Here is a 19,649-nt window from a genome sequence, read left to right as displayed (position 1 = left end):
TTTAATGTAAAAATATAATTTTTCATTAAAGTAAATAATACGAAGAGCTTTACGTTAAAACTTCTTTTTCTTTATCCCTTACAATTTTGGTGACCTACTAACCATAAAGTGAGTACCATATCTAACCGCATAGGCATATTAGACCGTTAGATGATGAATATATTAAGTAACGCATGTTTTGTTAGGTGACACCCGATTTTCGCGTTGTTGGATTTACGTTATATATTTTAATTTTGGCCAAAAAACCTACTAATCAACAAATAGATATAAACAAAGCGAAGCGAACGGGCCAAACAAAGCAGGGAATCGAGAGAGAAATCATAAGCTATCTCTAATTTCATTCCTTTCCCGCCGCTCCAATATTAATATTTAGAGCCAAGGCAAGGGATTACGAGTCACTCTAAAACAGTAAATACAAAGGCCAGAACAAGAAAAACAAAGTTAAAATCGTTCCGTACGAAACAAGGGGTGACCATATCACAATGTTTCACATCCCATTCAATTGAAACAAGAAGATAAATAAGAACTACGACACGATCGACTACCTCCAACCGCGGCTATCTACTTCAGCACCGTCTACTTTGCCGCAAGCCCTGCTCGGTGGACAGAAGCCGTCAGTTGTCTACTTAACATGTATGAACACTAAATTTGACCAATTGATAGAATACCTGAATGCTATCATGCGTGAGTGGGAAAAAGGTGGGTTTCAGTCGATAAAAACCTCATCTTCAGAATCTTAAATCATTCAGCTACTGCTCCATATCTGCATCTACTTGGGAGGCGCCACTTTGCCGTCCATGGAAGTTACCCCCACCACGTCGCAGATGGGTCTGGCCTCTTTCCTTGACTCTTCCACCAGTATTGTAAGAACCATCTCGCGGTTCCTCGGAATTGTTGAACTTGTTATTGATGTTGTTCGGCCCTACTGGCTGGTACTCAAAATGCGGGCTGTGCCTCTGTCTCTCCCGGTTTGCAGGGTGGTTGTGCTGCCTACTATCATGCCCTGAGTAATTCCAATCCCCACGAGACTCTTGACCTCTCCCAAAACGGCTGTTTTGGTTTCCATTCTTGCGGAACCCAGTGTTAAAATGCTGCTCTTGTCTAGTATCCATACTAACAGGAGCTGTTTCAACTGGGGTAACATGACCCTGGATTGGAGAGCGGGGGCGTCCCCTGAATGAGGCTTTCCTCTCTCTCTTACTATGTCCTTCCCCTGCATTGTTTCTCTCAGATATCACCTGATCATGTTGATACTGGGCCACATATTCAGTATTATCCTTGTTAGGTGTTGCCGGACGTGGCACCGCACCTCGGGGACTGGTCTCCTTTCTGAAAGTCCGACCAACTTCCACAACAACGTTTTGACCACCACTGGCCCAATTTCCCAGTTGACTATTGCCTGAATGTGCCTGAGATTTGGGTTGCCAATGAGGCGCTGCACGTTCCCCAACAGCTCGATTCTCTCTGGAAGCAGCAGCTAAGTCTGTTTGACCCGTTTCTGAGGCTGAAAACTGATTGTTATTTTTGTAGGTATCCCCTCTGCTATTGTTCTTTTCATCCAGATCATGATTGTTTCCCATGGCTCTGTGTCCCTTGAATGGATGCTGCTTTCCCCTTCTGGTATTTCCCTGGTCTTTTGCAGATACAGAGACTGGTGCAACAGCAACAGGCTCTTCAGGCATGTTCCATCCGTCAGAATCATTCCAATCATAACTCTTTGGTTGCTCTATCTCTGAGACAACATCAGGCTTCTGGGGTTGATGATTCTGGACTGAATTTTTATCAACATTTGAAGCATACGACGGTCCATCTTCCGAACCATGCATGGCAGTTGATTCTGTTGTCCCCCGGTCCTTCCATGATCCATGTGCTTTTCCGTGCTTACTCTGTCTACTACTCCCATGCCTCGGCTCTATGGCAATCCCCACTTTTCCAATAGTTAGAGTAATAGATTGAGAACTTTCAGCAACTTGAGAACCAGAATCTGATCTCTCAATGGTCTCATTTATTGCAGTTTGATTGATTACAGAAGCCACTGGCTGTTGAGTGCTTCCTTGATGCGCCATCTCTTTAGCTACAGGTTTTGGAACATATCTCTCCATTTCAGCCCTCTTATTTTTTGAACTATTTTGCACTTTATGTTCAGTCTTTACAGCACTAACAGCCTCGACTTCATTTTTGGGGATGACTTCATCAGGTACATCAGCTTTGTTCTGTGACCGCACAGGTGCCCAGACAACAGCATCAGTGCTGTGAAATTTTTCTGAGTGCTTAATAGCTTGCGAATTCCTTGACACCCTGCGAAAATGCTGAGGTTTCCACTGGCTATTTCCTTTACCTTTAGATTCTTCATTTGATAGAGACAAGTGTTGCTCCGAAGTGTGGTATGCATCTCTAGGAATGGTCTGTGACTGACCCGAGCTAGGATCCAACTCCAACTCAGATACCCTTGGCCTTCCACTTTCAACTGTAGCATTTGCAATATCTGTTTCTTTCGATGCAGATGATGGCATTGCAGCTGCCGTCGATGTGCTCTCTGTTTTCTGCTTATTCTTTCCAATTCGGTTGTTTTTCTTTCTGGGATGAGAAGTTGACTCAAGTATGACACTGGGATTAGCAGTCTGGCTTGACTCACTGCTTGAGGCTGTTTCATTTGGTACAACTCCAAGGGATTTGGAAACATCAACCAGGTAATCTGTCTGACATTTTGTTGCATCATCTGTGCTGGTGGAAGTAAACTTTCCAGTAGGCTTCTTTTCTAACTGATTGTTCTGCTTTTGTTTAGGGGCCTGCTTAACCCTAGTAATATTGCTTTCATGAGCCTGGGGAGCATTGTTGTGATCAACGACATTAGCAACAATAACCTCCTTCGGCTTAGGCATAGATTCATCGTGCATCAGAACAGGTTCCTTGCAGACACTCTTTAGCGTGTCTGAAGGGAGGTCACTAGCCAGAACAGTTGACTTTTCAGCTTTGCCAGTGCTACTCTCATTAATCAGTGAAGCACCATCAAGATTAGATCCCAGAGCTGATTTCCTGCCACCACTTAGTGGTTCACCTGCGGTTTGAGAACCTTCTTGCTTAATCTGGATGGCACCACTTGAGTGACTTTCAATCTTCTGATTTGAACTCTCCACTTGAGTACGTCTGTTCAACTCTTCCAATTTTGCACGAGCCTTGACCATCTGCCTTCTTGTCCGTTCCTCCTCTTCCTCCTGTAACTGTTTGGTACGTTGCTTAGCTAATTCCCTCATCTTAGCACGCTGGTAAAGAAGAGATGTTAGTTGCAAAGCTGACACAAAATCTAACAAGAATATGAATAACGTGTATACCTGTGCCTCAGAATCATTTGGATCAACCAGTGGCATGGCCAATTCCTCCTCACATCTGCCTTGTGGATAAGATCCTGACTTTTCAATTGCTTCCGTTGAAACAAGGTGGTCATAAGGAATTTCAAAACGTGCAGTTGATACAACAGTTGTCGGTTCTGAGACCAAGGACTTCTTTGACCACCCTTCACCTTCTTGATTATTGAACCTTCCTCTACCACGATGATCTGATCTATTATCATGCATGGCACGATTGGATTGCCTGTAGATCAGAAAATCAGCATATTCCATTAATTTACAATAACATGTACATTCTCAATGGAAACCATAAAGTCGCCAACCAACCTGGAGATGGAAATTGTGCTGCCCACTTCAAGAGAAGGATTTATGCTCTCTGTGGCATGAGATCTTTCCGGATTTACAATACCACCACCAACAGGTTCATTAACTGAATTGTGAGCTTTAGCATTGACTTGGAATCTGTTCTTCTGCTCCTCCCTAGTGGAAACAGATGAAGTATCACTTCGTCCATCAGAAACACGTGCCTTTGCATTTAATCCCTCTATTTTCTGAATCAGACTGGAGTCTTTTGCAGCATCCAGGAGTGGTTGTGCGACTTCCGGCGTGCCATAGGCTTCAGTACCCAATTTCTTCATTGAGATGACATCAACTGTCTTTATCTGTTCCAAACTTTCAGGATACATCACTTTCTCAGGAACTGAAGCGGCTCCTTGGTTGTCAAACTTCCTTGAAGCAGCTTCTTCACCGACCATTTTCCTTTGATCCCTCACTCCCTCCTTTCTGTGATCTGATATCCAATCACGCTCTGCTCCCAACGTACTAGGATGATCCTCCCTCTCAAGAGATGATGCATCAGTTGAAAGTCCTGTGACAGCACCCTCATTCCTTTGCTCCTCATTTCTTCTATCCCAACCATCATGCTGCTTCAAAAGAACTTTGTAAGGTCCACGAGAATCAGGCGGATGAGCAGATTCAAATTGCTCCGACATCAACTTGGGGTTGGGGGGACCGTATCCACTGGGTCTGCCTTGAGAAATGGCAGGCCTGTGAGCGCTTTGGCTAGGGTAGTTATTATAAACAGGGGGACCAGCTGTCATTCCCACATACGGAACATCTCTTTCATTTGAATTGCAGTAGCCCCTTGGAGAATTGTAATAGCCCTCAAAGGCCACTGGACCAGGGTAAAAGCCAGGTCTAATTGGCATACCAGGACGGATATATGCATCCTGCATATGAGGTCTGTACATATCTCCATTTTTAGGATGGTGTCCTCTTGGTCCTGCTCCAGGTGGAGGAATGGATTGCTGATTGGCAATAGCAGCAGGTGGAATCTGTGGAGGTCCTGGAGGATAATATGGAAATGGTTCCATAGGAAAGCCACCAGGAGGGATCGGAGCTCCATAGGGAGCTCCTGGAGGTCCTCTATACCAAACACCACCTTGTGGATTATTTACTGGACCACCATGCCATCCATCATAGTGCTGGGGAGGAACATTAGCACTAGGGTAAGGGTGGGGATTTCCCTGCCACTTCTCCATACCATGTCTACCTCCATCTTCGTTGTACGAGGGATTTTCTCTTTTCCATGAATTAGCAGTTCCACCCTTCATGTTTGCATTTTCAGAAATCTCGCCTAAATATGGAAACCAAGCACATACTTATATACATGAGCGAATGAGAAACCACGGACATTAACTAATAAAAGATCAATATTGCAACACTCTAATAAAACACAAAAGAGTTTAAGAGCATGTGCACAAACCAACTACATAAGTCCCAGTCGTCTCTTTTGCCACTCTACCACTAGAAGAGCCAGGACGACTGTAAGAACTGTGATCTGTCATAAATGATTGATCAAGCAATCAGTAAACCAAAATGGAGCATCAAGTTCATTACAACAACATAATTGTCCCATAAGAAAAGAAATACAAACTTGAACTCAAAAAAATATGCATAGTTTATTTTTTCAGCTTCTTTTTTCTTCTTCCATTTGGCAAAAAAGAAAATGTATATAAACACTGGAATAAGTAAAATTGGCAGCCATTCTGGACGTGCTGGAAAATTGGCAGCTAGGTGTAAAGTTTTGCAAATTATTTTGTAAACATGGAACGGCAATTTACATGTCAGTGCCACATCAATTAATAAAAATCTGATGGCACTGCCAAAAACAGTTGATGAGGTAATGTGTGGCGTGCCAACTTAACCATCATGTGAAATTTGAAAACAATCTTGGTACACAGTGTCTTCAAATGTTAAATTATATAAGTGAAATATAGGCATAAGACCTTGTGGCTCGGCACTCTTTCCAGGATTATCTTTTTCTGAACCAAGCGTCGGAAAATCTCCAGAAGTAAGTGAAAATCCATCATTCTTCGATGACATCATCCCCTGCACGTGTGACAGCAGTTAATCAAATTAGACTTCAGATAAATACTGGGCTGACTGCAAGAGAGTAGAAATAGCAGAGGCAGTGTTCAACCACCTTTGGGCTCCCCTAAGATTGGAATGGGTAAAGCATATGGGGCAAAACCTCAATCCTAACCCTATTTTACCTTTAATACAACTCCCCTAACAATTAAAATTATTTTCCTTTAAACTAACTAAAAGCAAACTAAAAAAAATTTCAACCTACACTTCTTTTTATTTCAATATTTCCCCTCCATCTAATTTCATTAGCTAGAGTGGATGAAGGAAACACTCAACATCTATAAGTTTTTCCCGTAACAAGTCAAATTACTGCTTTCACATATACATATGTGGGTCTCATGTGGTCAATAACAAACCGTATGTTTTATAAAGGGTGTAAAGTTTCCCAAAAAAAAAATTAATAATAATTTGCTACATATAGAATGTAGCTATTTAGTCCTGAAGTACTTATCAACATGACCATATTTTCCAACTTGTCAGAGCGTTTGTAGAAGCAGCATAAAGAGGTGGGATAGTAACCGTATATAACTTACAAGGTCAGATTGGATGGTTGGAAAGAGTGGTTTGGACGAATAGCTGATATCATGCTTAACAGAATTGGATGAAGATACCAAATTGACCAAATTTGGAAAATACAGGTTAATATGGTTTAATTAAGACTAGAAATACCATATTAGCACAAACTGGAAACTACATGGTTAACATGATTAAAACTGAAACTAGAGCCATGGTGAAATGTTCAGTAAACTACAAGGGACCTTGACAATCGTATACTCTTAAGAATGAGCGTGTTATATGAATAAAATTTATTCAACACAATCAAACATAAGACATGATCAAGGAATGCAACATTAATACAATCTAACCAATATATGGGGGTATATTTCTGATTTGGGGGATTACCTGGAAGATCTGATTTCAATCCAAACAGTTGCCAAAATATTTGAACATTCATTCTAAGAGATGGAAAGGGAGAGAACAAAAGGTACTAATCAGCTATATTGCCGACGTATGGATTCTCCAGTGACATTTTCTGAGCTTTTCTTTTTCGTTTTCTTTTTATCAAAAACCCCACCACCCAAGATAAATTCTTATCTAACGAAGACCGTAGCCAAAACATCCAAGGCTCACCTACCACCCAGCTAGCTAGCAAACACACACCTAAAGGCTAAAAAGGATACGGTCTTCATCAAATCAGGTGTTAGGTGAGTCTTGGATGTTTTGGCTATAGTCTTCCTATTTTTCTGACATTCCACTAACATCAACATTATAAAGGTTTCTAACTGAACCATCTATATTGAAATGAGAGATTCCCAGGATGATCACTCACTGGTCGTAAGCTTTATTAACCAAGTAAGTGTTGCTAATACATATTCAAACACAAAGCTTACAAATGAAGGACAATACCAATTTTTCTGCGGTCCCAGGAGCACTCCACGCCACTGGATGGTCAGAGTGTTCAGCAAATCTTGATAACTGTGAACTACCAGGTCTTGTGTCAGCACTGCGAGGACGCAATGAGGTCAGTGTTGTCTGATTTGATGTCAAGGCCCCAGAAGCCGATGATGGCCTAGAATTTGAACCCCATGCATTAGAAGAAGGTTCATGCCCTTTGTCGCTACCAGCAGTTGATGGTCGAGTGCCACTTCCAGGTGAAAGGTGGCCACTGAGATGGCTTGGTGATGTGCCACCATCAGCTTTTGGGGACAATGATGGCGAACCCCATGCATTTGATGCAGAAGATGATCTACTGCCCCAACTGAGGGTGCCCCTGCAATAGTTGAAATCAAGAAACACCTAGGTGATGCGCTTGTACTAGTAGAAATAAAATATTACACACCGATCCCAACAGAAAATGGATTGGAGGGATGGAGGGAGGGAGGGATGGAGGGAGAACTTACTTGGGAACGATTTCCACACTTGGGTCTGCACCATGATTTTCTAACCTTGAACAGTCAAGACAAGAAAAGAATTTTAGCCGAAAGACAAAGGACCACAATAAATTGATTTAAGGGTAGTTTAGTAGAAAGACATACCTCTTACTGGGCAAGTTTACAGGTTTTGGAACTTTCCCTAAAACAGTCATTCCACTTCTTCTGGAGGAAGTCATCCTGCAACAGCAATGACAGAATTAAAAACCACCAGAGGATGTTGATATCTATGTGCTTGTCTGTCTCTGTATGTAAATCAGTTTTCCTAGAAAATCTCAATGCTTTTTCTTTAAATCTCCCAATATCGGACTACTCAAAAAACTTAAAACCAACAATTTCCGATGGCTGAAACATTGTGAATGTTGCCAGATTTTCATACCTCCGATCCCCAAACAACATACTCGATGTCATGTTTCAATTGTTGCCACACGATCATTCAAGCCAATTTATCAAAGCCTGGAAAAAGAGAAGACAATTGAAGATTCCATCAGCATGACATTGCAGTAACTGAACCACGTAGTCAAATACAGCATAGTTTTCTTGACAAAAATAAAAATAAAGCACAGTTTTAGCAGGGTTAGCAAGTGACATAAGACGCCACAAAAACTCAAAATTATCATATCTTCTATGAATATTTTATAGTTCATGTTGCATGCTTGCATGAAACATTTTTTTTTAGTGTTACAACTAAAAATTACAACATGACTACTTCCGGTGCATGTGTTTGCACCAACAAAGCACAAAGACGCAAACTTCATCCTTCTTAAGTAAGCCTCTGCTGTATGATCAATGCTAGGTCTTAAAATTTGTTACTCTCTTTTCTTAACCCTTTTTACAATAAAGCACTACTAAAGTTTGAGCAATTTATATAGCTTCGATCGCCAAACTAAACCTATCAAGTTTTCCATTCCAAAAAATGTACAGCACTGTTAAAGCGAGACCCAGTTTTCGACAACAACAAAAATTCCCTGACATCGAAAACATTTGTAGTAAACAATGGCCCAATACTATGATAAGAATCGATCCAACCATGACAATATCCGAAAAATCGTTCATCACTCAATGAAACAAATGATAAGCATATACCTAAAATGATTGGTAAACAGATACACACATATACATACTTAACAAAAAAGCACTGAATCCCACCACACGAATGCGTTCGCTTAGTTGGGCAACGAATCATGTGAAACGATAAGAACATTCCAAAACAGATTAAGCGTAGAAATTACAGTTTTCAATAGCAAATTCTAATTAATTTCATCCACTTTTTACAGATTTTCTATTCCCTTTATTTTCCGGGGAAACAAACAGGCCAAATTAGCATAAAATAATCGAGAAAATTAAATAACAATGACTTGCCTGGTAAAAGAATAGGTTTCTATGAGGCTCGTGGAAACCCTAGAAAGTTGATGTGGGTTTTGGGAGAGAATGAACGACCGAAACGCAGCGTTTAAGGGTTCGTGAGATCGCGAGGAAGGTTCGGAGAAACAGAGATCTCTGTGAGTTGGAAGAGAATCTGAGTGTGATCGGTTTCAGATCAAAGGAAGGCGAAGGGGAAGAGAGAGCGAGAGAAGGAGAAGAGGGGGGGGGGGGGAGAGAGAGAGAGAGAGAGAGAGAGGGAGATCGAGGATGTACGAGATGCAATCCGATAAATTGTAAATTTGTAAATACAGGAACTTCTCGCAAAATTAAATTTGAAATTTAGGCCTTTTCCAGAATTTTTTGGAATTATGAGGAGTTTTAGGATTTTGGAGAACGTATGGGTTTGGTTTTTAGATGGACTGCAGCAATATCCAATTTCGTCAAATAATATCTCTATTAATTAATAAAATACTTATTGTTAACTAAAATTCTATAAAAATATCAGTTTAACTCTCTAATTAAAACAAAACATGAATAAATAATATGGAGCAGAATTGTAATTTTACACAACCAAATTTTACTATTTTTTTTCAAAATCTCACATACATATAATTCTAACATATCTCTAATTAAAATAAATAAATAAATAAATTTCCCGCTACCACATTCTCTATCACTCTCTTCCTCTCTCCTTCTATTTCAAAAACAAAAATAAAAAATTTTCTCACACCTTATGTGTGCCCATATACCAGTTTCTAACTCAAAAAAGCACCAAGTGGTGACTCTATTTCAATTTTTTCAAAAATCGAGAAGACTCACAAAGATATTTCAGTCTTTCTTTGCCGCATCGTGCGATTTACCTGCTAATGTGTCGTTCTATGGTGATTGTGCTATAAATCCTTGATAATTTGTGTTTTATAACTTTTTTTTTTGTTGAAAAAGGGCAGAGTTCATTGTATTTTTGTTTTATCAAGTGATGTGGAAGGGGTAAGAATGTCATTTTACATTACTAGTAGCGAGATTAGGTGTAAAATGTCCTTATCCTAATTGCTTTTGTTTTAGGATATTGAATGGAGGGTTGGGATCATAGGACTATCCCTTTCACAAGTAGATTTAGTCAATCCAACGACGCTAAAGAAAGTTTAGGTGACTCTAGTTCTTACTAAACAAAAAATAAACGAGCACAAGTGTTTGTTGCTCAATCAATTAAAAACATTCACTAACGCATTCAAGTTTCGAAATTTATTTTCTCCACCATATCATTTATATAGAAAATGGCTTATATACTCATTCCTAAAACCCAACTCAAGTATTACAGTTTACAGTCCAGTGTTATTTATTTTTACTTGTAAGTGAGAAGTTTTAAATTCGATTATCGTCAAAGGTGAATTTGAACTACATTAGTGCTAGTCTATTATGGAGCTTAACTCACTCATTTTTTAGAATAGATTATATCGTCTATTAAAAAAACCTCAACCAAAATAAATGAGATCACGCCGACAAAAAGATAAATTAGACAGCCCGAACCCAATCCGAACTAGAGAATGGGTAGTATTGGGTTCGGGCCCAAACAGCGTAGAAAACCCATCGAAACACGCACGCAAGTAGTTTATACGGTTGTATGCGACGGGAAGGTTGATGAATGTTTTGCAGCCGAAACCAGAAGCCAGGTAAACACTGCTTTGCTTTAATTTCTTTCAGGCATTTCTTTATTTGGGTGGATTGGATTGGATTCAGATCTCTTTCTTTCAATCATGTCATTTTCCACATAATTATAGGCCTTTTTTTGCACGTCTCCTTTTTCGCCTACCTATCATTTTCTTCTGTGATGCCCATTTTAAGCAAACTACTTTTCCGATTTCTTGACAAAGATGGAAACTTTCTGGCTTTTGGCTAATCATGGCTGCTGGGTTTTTCATTCCTATGCTCTGTTTGGTATTTAGGATTGTCTGATTGAATCTGGCGAATTATCCAATCCAATCCTGGCATCGAACAAGGCATGACAGATTTGTTTGTTCAATGCTGATTTTATAGGTTTTCCGGCTCACTTTTTATTTACACACTGAAATTTGCTTACTAAGCATGACCTTTTCTGCAGCTTTGCCTGGCTATTTTCAATTTTGTTTCATCGAATTGAGATCGCGAAAGTTATGTCGATTAGGTCACATTCAGTTGAATGGTTTTCGATTTGGGTTTGATTTTGATCAATTGAGTAGTAAGGAAGTAGGACATTGATTGGTTTACAACTTTAGACTATTGTGCTATCTCCTAGTTGACTTGTAACAATAACATTTAGGGCTCGTTTGGTGTCCGGGATTGGATTGGATTGGATTGGATTGGATTGGAACGGATCATAATTCAAGGTCTGTGTGAAGGTAGAGGTGAATGATTTTTCATTGATGGGATTAGAAGGGATTCAACATTAATTCGAAACTTATCTCTCTTCTAATCCTACAATCAGTGTATTTCGAAGTGGGGTTTGACGGAAAATTGAAGGTGAAGTGAGCGTGAAAGAGCTGTTCTTAAATTTGGGATGCATTTTTGTTAGTGATGCATCTATGGAACCCAAATCTCCTTCAAAACTTAAGCTCTCAATCATGGGATCTACTCAATATAAACAGGCATTTAAAACAAGTATTGTGATCATAGTTATAATGCTCTTGTTCTTTGGTGCGTATTTCGGATTTAACTCCACGAAAGGCCGTAGTGCATCTAAGAGGTCATACTTTACTGTGGTGGTTGATTGTGGAAGCACGGGTACCCGAGTTAATGTGTACGAGTGGCTGGTAACGGGTGTTAGTGGTAAGGAATTGCCTACATTGTTGTACTCTTATCCGGATAATTCAACTAAGGGTATGGTTTTCAAGAGCTGTAAGTATCACTGTCTGCAAACTGAGCCTGGTTTGGATAAATTTGTTGGAAACTTGTCAGGAGTAAGAGCGTCTTTGGAACCACTAATTACATTGGCTGAACATAAGGTTCCTTCCGAAAGACGCAGAGAGACTCCTATTTTTGTTCTAGCTACTGCTGGATTAAGGAGATTGGCAGTGGAGGATTCTAGGCAGGTCTTAGATGATATCGAATCCGTCCTAAAAGCATGTTCTTTTTTGTACAAAAATAGTTGGATTAGGGTGTTGAGTGGCAAAGAAGAAGCTTATTATGGTTGGGTTGCTCTAAATTATAAAAGCCGTAGTTTTCAGAATCCTTCAAGGTCGCCCACTTTGGGACTTCTTGACTTGGGAGGTTCATCGTTGCAGGTTGTAGTGGAAACTGATGGTGCAAGAGAAGATGCAAACTTGCTGAGATCAAAATTTGGCTATGTTGAACACGAGATTTTAGCCTACTCCTTGTCAGAATTCGGATTAAATGAAGCATTTGATCGGACAGTTGCTATGCTGAGCCAACGCAGAGAAAGTGCTGCAGGTGTATTAGAGATCAGACATCCTTGTCTTCGTACTGATGTGGTCCAAAACTATACATGCTATGGTTGTGTCCGACAAAATGGTGCTGATCAGAAAAATGTCATTGGCCAATTGCAAGAAACTAAATTTCCTTCAGTGCATCTGGTAGGAGCACCGGATTGGGAGCAATGCAGAACACTTGCTAGGGCTGCTGCTATCAATTCAAGCACATCTGACGCAGAACAAAGAACAAGGTCATGTTCTGATAATGGCAAGTACTCCTTTCATTCCCCACCAGCTACAAATTATTTTGTTTTCTCAAAATTTTGATCTTTATGCACTTTGACTCGACTCATTCAGTTAAACAAAGTCTTTCCTTTGTCGAAAAGTCACATACTTTCGCGGAGAAATATATCTCAGAAAAAAATTTCGTTCATTTGGGTGAAAGGCGGGTCTCAGTTTGGCTGTTTGCATGCCCAAGTTCGAATTCCCCTTTTTTCGTTCATTACATCGTTATAACTCTATTTGCATTACTCTGTTTACTTTCTTTTTCCTTCTCATTGAAGTTGATTTTGAGGATTCATATCACAGTTGTAATTGATTCCCTGCTCATTGTCACAGGCAGTGAAATGGTCAATTTGACAGCCGTTGTTCACCCCACAGCTCGCTTTCACGCCTTATCTGGATTTTTCGCTGTTTATGACAAGTTGAATTTGAGTGGCCGAGCCACCTTGCCCAAGATATGGGAGAAAGGCCAGCAACTATGCTCCAAATCATGGTCTGACCAAACCAGCATCTCACAAAATGGTTATTTTGCTTGGCAATATTGTTGTCGGGTACCTTACATGGCATCACTCGTTGAGGATGCTCTGTGTCTTGGTGACAAAACAATCGTTTTTGGTCCTCCAGACGTTACTTGGACATTAGGAGCTGCCCTGGTCGAAGGAGAGTATTTATGGTCGAGTACAATTCGATCTCGGACTAGCATTTTGACCCTAAACATGGAGGTTGCATCCTCTCCCATTTTTGTACTTGTTTTACTTCTTTTTCTTCTGTTGGTTGTGTATTGTAGTCAAGTCAAGCTGCCCATGATCGGCAAGAAGGGTGCAGCTAGGGCATCTTTGCCAGTAAGAGAACAGAAGATGATGGATTAGATTTTACGTACTGTGAAAATTCTTTGATAAATACAGAAATTGTGATACATATGCTACATGCTTCTGTGTTAACGGATCACCGAAACTCAAAAGCACGACGCTTCTTGTCAATTGAAAATTGTTACATTGAAAGCCAGTTATATTTCTACATAAAAACATGTACTATAGTGCATCATGTCAAAACTTGAGAGTAACATTTCTCAGTCTCTAAATTTAGCTGGCACCGTTGCTTCTGTAAAGTACTCCTTCCTGACGGTCTCCACGGAGCAAAACCTCACCTTCAAAAGACAATTTCAAATGAAATGAAAGCAGACAGATAACAAAAGACAATTACTTCAAATGAAACTGCAGAAAGTAGCGGTAGGGAGGATGCTTCAGATTCACAATAGACACCTAATCACTTTCGTAACTTAATTGACAGCCCACATTGAAGAAAAAATTTAAGAACTCCGTGGTAGAAAACCTCAATAGTTTGCCTAACGTCACGGAGTAGAATAAACTTTCAGAAATTCGTGGCTAAGCATGCTTCTGGTTTGTAACGCTACATCGGTTGTTTACTTGTTCCCCTTTTCCTTTTCTCATACACAAATTGGTGGAGGAGTTTCTTAAAGCAAAACTTTCAAGAACTCTGTCGGATATCCTCTTCCTCTTAATTAGATATGCACATACTAAAGGTATCAAATTCGAATGTCGTTCCAGTACAGAACGCATTATGAAACTTCCTTTTGACCCAGAATTGGTTTTTTGAACAATATGGTACGTAGATATTCATCTTTGACTGCAATACATACCAGCGAAGAATACGATTTTAACAGTGGTTTGGCGAGCAGCCAAATTGGCTTGAATATAAACGGAGCTTCCACGAAGAGGACTTGGCCCAATCGCTTTGGATAATAGTAGTAGAAAATATCAAACTGCAAGAGATAAGGAATCAACTCACAATGGGCATCATATAATCGTCTTGACGGTTAATATGTAACTAATCGAGAAAATCTGATTAGCAGACCAAAGTTCTTTAATTATGATGCATGACAAGCAGAGGCAGCAACAAGAAAAACCGCTAATTTCTTTAAAGTAAGTAGTCAAAGGAACAATCAGCAGGTGGCTCGTAAAGCTTACCAAAAATGTTATGAAATCTAAATCTGTATTTTCTCTACCAAACCCTCGTAGATCGAAGATTCCGAGTATTTCTTCGCTCCCTTCTGGAAGGGCACTCAACGCCTTCTCAATCAAAAACACGCAGAGCTTCTCATTCTCAACCGGGTCATGCACCTGTGGCACTTTTTGTACAGTTACCAATGTACCATACAAAACTTGATCTAAGCCAAAAGTGGCAAAAGATTGATCACAATTTTCGACATGGTGTACAAACTCACACTATTTTGTTGATTAAAATTGGTATGAAACACCTCAAGAATATTAAGTTTATATGGTATGGAGTCGGACATGACCAAAAGAATAAAACTTACAGCAGGAAGATGCTTAGAAGCATCCACTATGAGAACTGGCCTGCCGTTAACATCGAGAAAGTCGTGTACATAAGCTTTTCCAGTTTCCGCTATACCCTTCACTGAATCCTGAGACAATTCGGACACTCTGAATTCTTGACGCCATTTCTATCACATGATTAGGGAAATACCAAAAAAGAAACTGTATTCAAATTACTTTTCCTGCTTAAGGTGTGAAAAATCTAAAAGGAAAGAACTTTTCCAACGTAAAATGTAAGTGACTGAACATGTTCAAGCAACGACTAATGCAAATTATGCAATTGATTGAGCTAGCGAAGGATACAATTGCTTTATTTAATCTTTCAACAGCATCTTCGACCGAAAACTTGCGGTCCTTGAGAAACCAGAGGATCATATCCTCATCATCTCTCCCATTTTTCCCTACAGGAAGACTTCGATAATCCTTCTCAAGCTTCTCCTTCACTTCCACAACCAGCTGCAACTTCTCGAAGCACAGAAGATAAGAACAACCACAATTTTCTTATCAGCAATTCAAAATACAATGCAAGCAAAACCAATTCGAACAAGATTAAGAAACATACGAATCTGTTTTTATGCTCATCAAAATTCAAACTTGCATATCCAAGATAATTTACAACTTTCCCAGTCACTTTCCCGCATTTTCCGAGTATCCAAACAGAGTACAGAGTTCAGGATAATGTAAGAAACCCAAAGATTAAGAAACATAAAAAAAAATTAAATCTTTATGCTCCCCAGAATGTGAATTAAAAAACCCAAATTTTAAAAATTCAAACTTGTATATCTAGGAATCATAATTCACAACTTTCCCAGCCACTTTCCCACATTTTCCGAGAATCCAAACTTCAAAACTCCAATCTTTCTGATCCACAAACTGTGAACCAAACATACAAACTTCAAAACTCAGCTGGCATATCTAATAACCATAATTTACAACTTTCTCAGTCACTTTCTCACATTTTCTCAGAAACCAAACAGAAACCCGAGTTAGTGGGAATTGCAGGTGCACTGACCTTGTGTGATTCGTTGACGTCTAAGCGGCAGCTCCGAACTGAGAAAGTGCGAATTGGGAAGGATTTAATTTGGTAGGAACAATTTGAGAGCACGGGAAGATGACGCAGGGGATTACAGATACTACGGAGCTCCATTTTCTCTGATTAAGTGGTCTCAAACCGCTGAATCCCAACGCGGATCTTGGTAGGAGGACGATGAGGGCATCTCACTGTGACGCCACGTAGCCCAAAAAAAAAAAAAAAAAAAAAAAAAAAGCTAATGAAACAATTTGAAAATTTAAGTTTTAAAACAAAAGGTAAAGTAGATAGCAGTATGATTAACTTTTTAGTGTAAAAATATGATTTTTCATTAAAATAAACAGTATCAAAAGTTTTTCGTTAAAGTTCAAAAAAGAAAAGAAAAAAAAGCTATTTGTCCAAGAGGACTGGTTGGTAAATAGATTTAGAAAAGAAACGACATTGGGGCGGATGCCTTATGTTAAATTAGAGATAATTCATCCAGAATTATCTTCGTAATTATCGTTTGTATTACAAGAATACATAATCTTGATGCTTATATAATTGTCGTTTGTATTGGGAGGAATGTAATTTTCGATTGTAATTAGTGTAAAATTTCAATCTAAATAGAAATTGATATAACCTTATATATTGTAATACTTCACACAACTTAATACAATGAATCATATTTCTACATGGTATGATATCGATACATATAGTAAAAGTTAAATACAGATAATTACCCATTGTTTTGGGTGATTTCAAATTGGCCATAACTATTTAAAACATTTTCAATAACTATTGTTTTAAAAATTTGACATTGATTAGGTCACATACGTTAAGTATGATGTTGACAAATATTGAAGTTGGTTTTCATTGATCGTCATTTTTTGGAGCTCTAGTCCCTAATTCGACACATTTAAGCCAAATTAAACTGCGAAAGTGATTAATTCGGGGACTCAAAGCTCTATAAATAATTGAGAGTTATAATGTGCTTCAATATTTGTCCACGTCATCACTTAACATTAGTGAACGTATGTTAAATTTTCAAAACGTTAAGTAGTTGTTTAGAATATTTTAAAAGGTTGGGTCAATTTGGAATCACCTCTCCTTAACCCCAATATTAATCTTGATCATTAATAATAATATAGTTGCAAGCTGATAATCTGCCTAAGTTTTTTATACAAATATAATTCAACTTGATATCGATCGGTCACACAAGTTCAAGAAATAGGCTTGCTCTTGGATGCAGGCCAGCATCCTTGAGTGTGATCCCCATTTGATCAACTCCGTACACTTTTCTTGGGAAGCTTGATATCAATCTGTAGTTTCCTCCTATATCAGGAACACCCAATGAATCAATGTATCTGTAAACTGCCTGCAGTTTGTCTGTGCACAAGAAGCATTGCTCTCGTCTTTCGCCGTTCGGAAACCTTATCAGTATCCGGGCAGCCTGAGGATCTTGAGGATCAATGGCAGCCTCTCTAGTTTTTCCATGCTGTTGTTTGGCAGAATGGTTCTGAAGCCTCTCATGACTTGCTTTGTTTGGGGCTTCTGCTGGTTTATGAGGTCTAACAGCTGGAGGTAAATTCTTTAGTCTCTCCTTTTCCTGCAAGTAGGCAAGAGTATGAGTTCCTCTAAGACTTTCTATTTGGTTTTGAGCTCAATTAAATTTTAAAACGCGTCAATTTTCCCTCTATCGTTAAATGTATTACATTCTCTATTAGTTTCCCCACCTGAACGGACAAAAGTAAAACCGTATGTTTAGGGGTGTTGCTGAAAATTTTCCTTTAATACAAAAGAAGTGTAAACAAACCTCGTCTATTTGTAGAGCTGCAAGATATGCTGCATCTTGTTCTTCCCTTAGACGGCGGTCTGCCATTATTTTTTCTGCCTTCTTGGCCTTTGAACTGCGAAACGCCAGCCCTTGTTCCTCCACCGTCCGCTGCAGAATCCCCACCAACTCAGTTGGGGTAATTGGCCCTTCCATCTAAACATGGACAGAGAAGAGAACAAAGAGAGTTGAAGTATCCTTATCATTAGTATTGGAAGTTGAAACTGTTGTTGTTACTAAAGAGAGAAACTTACCTACAAAGGGAGTGTCACTGTGGCGGCATCTCAAGTGAATATTATATATGATACGTTTTAATTAGCTTGTGTCACATGACATTGAGTCACTTAGGATACCGTCACAGTGACATCTCGTAGCAGGGAAGTTCTGTTAATATAGGCATTGATGGATGCAAATTTGGGCATTCAATAATAAATCTAGAACTAATGGATGACAAGTTCATTCAAATCCTTCAAGTTTAAGGTTTCAATTAACCTGCTGCAACACTGCTATGTTATCACCAGCAACGGGAGCTATAATAGCACAGAATGGAAAGCAAGTAGGACGCAGAGTTGCAGCCATTTGAAGACCTTCCTCTCCATCTGCAATTGCTCCCCAGGAAACAAAGTTAGCATCAAGAAACTGCACCACCACCTCCGAAGACAGCGTCTCCCTACAGAAAGACGGTGTGAAAGGGTGTTCCGGTGAGTGGAGATAAATGAACAAGAACTTATGCTCATCTTCTGCCATCTTTAAGGCCTCCATAAAACTACACGCATAAAAGAACGGATGCATGGTGCCATACTGCTGCTCGAAGCTAGTTAGAAAAGAAGCCGATACTTCTGGAAGGATCAGAGGCTCTTCTGGATTCTGCATTGGAAAGTTTGATGGCAGGGTTTGAGTTCTTCTTCCTGATCCTATTCCTATGAGGTGTCTACCGTGCCCCACTGCTCTCGAAAATCCTCCCATAAGGCTTCTCGGAAGGCTTACCATCCGGCGAACTATCCCACTGCAAGAGGGCTCCGCTGCCGATCTTATGCCTTCCCTCATTGCCGACAATTGAAAGTTTCTTTTGTAATAAGACCAATTGAGACAGTCCTTAATTTTTTTTTATTTACGAAAGACAGTTAATTACAACGAGAAGCCTATAGGGAAGCCATTACGAACATTATCAAACACGACAGCGGAGCTAATTGAGATATATGGTTGTTCAAAGTAGTTCAACAATCAATCAGTTCCATTGTTGCTTTATTAGATGAAAGTTCAACTGTAGAGATAAAAAGAGAATTATTAAAGAATGTGAAGATGCTTCTTTTTTAGCGTCTACAAAGATGAAAGGAGAGGATTATGCTTTGCTTGTGATACAATCCACCGTTGAATGAGCAAGAGATTCATGCAATATGGAGCATCTCTATAGACTGTAACAGATTGGTCCATCTTTTAATCGATCCTTCCAGAGTCGAATTTGAAAGATTTGTTTTAGGTGGTGCTATCTATACCCCCTTTTTTACCTGTCACACATCATTTTGGTCGTCAAATCGAAGGAATCGAAGAAAGATTGGATGACAGAAATTAACAAGAAGAGTGTGAGAGGTAAAAATGGATGTATAGACAGCATCACCCTTTTATTTTTTGACGTAAAATTTCGAAAGAATTCATGCTTTTTGCAAAAATGGATATTTCCTTAATTAAG

General features: G+C 39.4%; 4 protein-coding genes across 9 annotated transcripts; 1 reads left to right on the top strand and 3 right to left on the bottom strand.

Annotated features, from left to right (window-relative positions):
- Nucleotides 1–309: 309 nt before the first annotated feature.
- LOC137709874 (protein MODIFIER OF SNC1 1-like) lies at nucleotides 310–9,480 on the bottom strand. Of its 2 annotated transcripts, XM_068448851.1 has the most exons (11): nucleotides 9,071–9,480; nucleotides 8,088–8,164; nucleotides 7,814–7,888; nucleotides 7,679–7,723; nucleotides 7,185–7,548; nucleotides 5,636–5,738; nucleotides 5,113–5,187; nucleotides 3,675–4,983; nucleotides 3,333–3,591; nucleotides 669–3,263; nucleotides 310–593 (listed from the first exon to the last, which is right to left on the bottom strand). In XM_068448851.1, exons 2-10 carry the CDS (start codon nucleotides 8,117–8,119, stop codon nucleotides 750–752), a joined length of 4,776 nt encoding a protein of 1,591 aa, XP_068304952.1. In that variant the 5' UTR covers nucleotides 8,120–8,164; nucleotides 9,071–9,480; the 3' UTR covers nucleotides 310–593; nucleotides 669–749. The 2 variants fall into 2 exon arrangements, with proteins under 2 accessions (XP_068304952.1, XP_068304953.1); XM_068448852.1 differs by lacking the exon at nucleotides 5,113–5,187.
- A 1,154-nt stretch (nucleotides 9,481–10,634) lies between these two features.
- LOC137710674 (probable apyrase 7) lies at nucleotides 10,635–13,635 on the top strand. 3 transcript variants are annotated; one of them, XM_068449769.1, is made up of 3 exons: nucleotides 10,635–10,743; nucleotides 11,172–12,749; nucleotides 13,100–13,635. In XM_068449769.1, exons 2-3 carry the CDS (start codon nucleotides 11,632–11,634, stop codon nucleotides 13,626–13,628), a joined length of 1,647 nt encoding a protein of 548 aa, XP_068305870.1. In that variant the 5' UTR covers nucleotides 10,635–10,743; nucleotides 11,172–11,631; the 3' UTR covers nucleotides 13,629–13,635. The 3 variants fall into 3 exon arrangements, with proteins under 3 accessions (XP_068305870.1, XP_068305868.1, XP_068305869.1); XM_068449767.1 differs by having other exon boundaries at nucleotides 10,696–10,743; nucleotides 11,108–12,749; XM_068449768.1 differs by lacking the exon at nucleotides 10,635–10,743 and having other exon boundaries at nucleotides 10,845–12,749.
- On the bottom strand, nucleotides 13,603–16,360 carry LOC137710675 (uncharacterized). 3 transcript variants are annotated; one of them, XM_068449770.1, is made up of 6 exons: nucleotides 16,129–16,360; nucleotides 15,420–15,578; nucleotides 15,098–15,244; nucleotides 14,748–14,900; nucleotides 14,420–14,542; nucleotides 13,603–13,906 (listed from the first exon to the last, which is right to left on the bottom strand). In XM_068449770.1, the coding sequence occupies exons 1-6, from the start codon at nucleotides 16,261–16,263 to the stop codon at nucleotides 13,829–13,831; spliced, it is 795 nt and encodes a 264-aa protein (XP_068305871.1). In that variant the 5' UTR covers nucleotides 16,264–16,360; the 3' UTR covers nucleotides 13,603–13,828. The 3 variants fall into 3 exon arrangements, with proteins under 3 accessions (XP_068305871.1, XP_068305872.1, XP_068305873.1); XM_068449771.1 differs by having other exon boundaries at nucleotides 15,420–15,572; XM_068449772.1 differs by lacking the exon at nucleotides 14,748–14,900.
- An 886-nt stretch (nucleotides 16,361–17,246) lies between these two features.
- Nucleotides 17,247–19,117, bottom strand: LOC137709761 (plant UBX domain-containing protein 10-like). The gene is made up of 3 exons (XM_068448744.1): nucleotides 18,452–19,117; nucleotides 17,942–18,115; nucleotides 17,247–17,734 (listed from the first exon to the last, which is right to left on the bottom strand). The coding sequence occupies exons 1-3, from the start codon at nucleotides 19,004–19,006 to the stop codon at nucleotides 17,339–17,341; spliced, it is 1,125 nt and encodes a 374-aa protein (XP_068304845.1). The 5' UTR covers nucleotides 19,007–19,117; the 3' UTR covers nucleotides 17,247–17,338.
- Nucleotides 19,118–19,649: the final 532 nt, after the last annotated feature.

This window comes from Pyrus communis, chromosome 12 (genome assembly GCF_963583255.1).
Source record: "Pyrus communis chromosome 12, drPyrComm1.1, whole genome shotgun sequence".
NCBI classification, from domain to species: Eukaryota; Viridiplantae; Streptophyta; class Magnoliopsida; order Rosales; family Rosaceae; genus Pyrus; species Pyrus communis.
Note: the sequence above shows the minus strand (reverse complement) of the source record. Positions and strands in the feature narration are given on the sequence as shown.